General features: G+C 41.1%; 1 protein-coding gene across 1 annotated transcript; it reads right to left on the bottom strand.

The window, feature by feature from the left end:
* Positions 1 to 66: 66 nt before the first annotated feature.
* On the bottom strand, positions 67 to 3,429 carry LOC104270616 (inhibitor of growth protein 5-like; the record flags this gene model as incomplete). Its single annotated transcript, XM_009865029.1, has 3 exons — positions 3,364 to 3,429; positions 2,517 to 2,683; positions 67 to 178 (listed from the first exon to the last, which is right to left on the bottom strand). Coding segments are annotated over exons 1-3 (307 nt in total), but the record flags the coding sequence as incomplete, so codon positions are not given.
* Between the last annotated feature and the right edge of the window lie 73 nt (positions 3,430 to 3,502).

Raw genomic sequence — 3,502 nt, 5'->3', positions numbered from 1 at the left:
CAGCCTCAACAATTCTGTGATTCTGTAATGCTGGAAAAGACAATCAAATGTATAAAATTTACACACTTTTCAGGCTTCGAGATCCTGGGTTTTCAAAGTCACTGCCTTCCAGTTTATCTTTCAGATCTGCTTCAAACCGTGCCAAGTCTGCATCCAGCCGGCGGATATGCTTATCCACCTGCACAGAAGAGGAAACCACAAACTGAATTTTAAAAAAAAAAAACCAAACACGAAAAAAAACCAAAAGAAAATGGGAAAGTGAAAGAACTTGGCCATTATCAGCATGAGTAGGAGAATACAACTTCAGAGCAAGTATGAAAGGAGTATCAAACTGGAAAAAGAGAAATAGTACACAGAAAAAGGAATTAAGGCAGAGAGAAAAAGAAAATAGGCAAAAGCAAGAGGACCCAGTCCCTCTACAGACAAAGAAAAAGGAAGGAAAAGGGAAGTGGCATAAAAGAAAGTCAATGCAACTCAGACTAATGGTTTGCAGAACAAAACAATACGAGAGATATTAAAAATAACTGTTTTCCTCCCCGCAATTTTCAAAACACATTATTCAACTATTGTCCATGAAATGTGGATCACTCTATTTGTTCTGGTATTCCACTGGCTTCTGCTGTCTATCTCCAATATCACGTCAATACACGTTAAGTAAGCACATTTTCCTACTCTGGTTGCAATTATGTGGCTTACAGAACAGAGATGTAGCAAATGTATTTTAAGCCACTCTCCCCAAACTGTGTTGCTAGTCCTCAATTTTCAATTTCTGTAAAATAATTTCCTTTTCTGCAGTATTTGATGGCAATAAAATGTACTGCAGCTGCATACAAAGCAGAACCCAGAGTGTCTCCAGACAGTGGACAAAACACAAAGCATGGTCAAATGGATTCTCCTCACTCAAGTTTTATCTAGATGGTACAATACATAGAGAGAAGAATTATCCAAGAGATGGCAAAACAGACACAGAAGTAGCGGCAGAGAAAGACAAGTGTGTAAAGCTGCATTTTAAAAAGTGAGGTTTTCCCACTGGGCCCACTGAGGAAAATTTGGTGTCCAATATACAAACAGATGGTGGAGCTGATGGATCTGCTTTCTTTACCCCTTGGAAACCAAGATAACTGAGCAGATTTCCTTCCACTCCTCCACAATACACTCCTCCCAAGTGCCAGCCAAAGAGTTGAAGGCATCATGGGAACTGGCTAACATCTGTGTTCATGAGTCTACAGTAGGTAAAACATTGAACAAGCAGGGTGTCTATGGCAGGACACCACAAAGGAAGCCGCTGCTTAAGAACATTGCTGCATGCCTGAAGTTTGGGGAAGAGCACGTTAACACTCTACAGTGGTATTGGCAAAATGTCTTGTAGACCGGTGAAACAAAGATTGAACTGTTTGGAAAGAACATGCAGTACTACATGTGGTGTAAAAATGGCACTGCAAATCATCATGAGAACATCGTCCCAGCTGTAACGTATGGCGGAATAAACATCATGATTTGAGCCTGCTTTGCTGCACGAGGGCCTGGCCAGCTCACAGTCATTGAGAGGAAGATGAATTCCCAAATGTATAAAAAATCCTTCAAGATAATGTGAGAATATCTGTACGACAGCTGAAACTCTGTAGACGTTGCATCAAACAGAACAATAAAGCAAAACACCAGAGCAAGTCCACAACAGAACGGCTTCAGAAAAACAAAATCTGCCTTCTGGAGTGGCCAGGTCAGAACCCACACCTCAACCCAAGAGAGGTGCTACGGAATAACTTGAAGAGAGCCATACATATGAGATATCTAAAGAACGTGACAGAGCTAAAGCAGTCCTGCCAGGAAGAATGGGCTAAACCCCCTCCTGAATGATGGGCAGGTCTGATCCACAGCTACAGGAAGTGCCTGGCTGAGGTTATTGCTGCCAAGGGCAGGTCAATCAGTTATTGATTCTAAGGGTTCACTTACTTTCCCACTAGCATTTTAAATGCTGAATGACTGTGTTCAATAAAGACACGGGGGATGAGAATTGTTTTTCTGTTATTATTTTAGGCACATAATATTTATCAATACTCTTTGACTTAGATGTCGGTTAGATCACATTTTATGACAAATAAATGCAGAACACCATGAAATTCAAAAAAGCTCACATACTTTTTCTTGCAACTGTATTGGGTGACAGGGGAGCTGCTGTAGAGGAGGGAGTGGGGTGTATTTCCTGGTGTTATGGCACAGCAGACGGCTACTACTGATCAAGCCATCTCCAAGTGGGATAAACTCATTTAACTTTCAACTAAAAGAGAAGTCTACTTGACACAAAACCTGGTAAGACAAGAGGAGGCTTTTTGGAGATGGCACCAGTAAAAAAAAATAAGCTTCACAATTAATAATTTGCTTCAGGAAGACATGTAAACAAAACCATAAACGTGCCAGGGAAAATGGACACCGTGGAAGTGTTTTCCATGTCCATTAGCAGCCCCATTCCAGAATATGACCATTTTTACAAAAGTCTCACTGGCTGTGATCCTCACCATCTCGTATGTCTGCATGGCCAGCTGGACTTTATCATCGCTGTACTCTTTACATTTGTTGTAGGCACTCTGGATTTTCTTCAAGTGCTCTGCTCGCTCCTCAGGTAACATGTTCTTCACTGATTCAATGTATTCTGCTGCAAGACTATCAATTTCTGCCTTCTTATCTGAAAAGCAAAGTATATACACATGAGAAAGCTGCCTCCCAAAGCCAGTATTTTTTTCTTTAACCTTTTTAAGGTATTTAGAAGACATCTCTTGACAGTTTTTGAACTTCTCCCAGCACCTTCTTTTTTTTTTTTAAAGAAAGTAAAATTATTCCCTTTTCAACACTTGTGATTTCTCAAGTTAATTTCTCAGTTAATTTAGAGGAAAGGCTCACAGTTAATATCAGAAACTGAACCCACAGGTTCACAAACTTCAGCCCCTCTTTCCACACACAGAAGACATTATTTGCTGTACTGCCATTCACTATTCTAATCATTCCAATTGAAAATCATTAATGTACAACCATATGCTAAAAAAGATGTCAAAGAAAGAAAAAAACTGGTCTTGCTAGATACATCAATCTACAACTCAGTAGATGTGGCAATATGTGCCAGTAAGGCCATCCAAGTGGTACAGCAATTGCATAGCTACAAATTAACATAAAACTGCTGGAAAAAAAAAAAATCTAGTCACGGGCTGTAGCCTTGACAGAAAAGGAAAAAAACCGCTGCGCAGCACTCGGTTTGAGAAAAGTGGTAGAGGGGAGACATGTCCTCCAAAGCCGAGTCTCCACGGCGTTCTTCCCACCTTCCAGGTCAAGGCTCCCTATCAGAATCCGCTACTGAAATGCCGAACACACCTTCTGTTCTCTGATCCAACTCCCGCATCAGCTGAAAGTTCCTTTGCAGCTCACACGGCAGGTTTTCGATACCTGGAACACAAAGACAAGAAACACTACAGCCCGTTCTCTGCAGAGCAGCAGCCACCCTCCCTCTGAT

The sequence above is a fragment of the Apaloderma vittatum genome, unplaced genomic scaffold (genome assembly GCF_000703405.1).
Source record: "Apaloderma vittatum isolate BGI_N311 unplaced genomic scaffold, ASM70340v1 Scaffold20132, whole genome shotgun sequence".
NCBI lineage: Eukaryota > Metazoa > Chordata > Aves > Trogoniformes > Trogonidae > Apaloderma > Apaloderma vittatum.
Note: the sequence above shows the minus strand (reverse complement) of the source record. Positions and strands in the feature narration are given on the sequence as shown.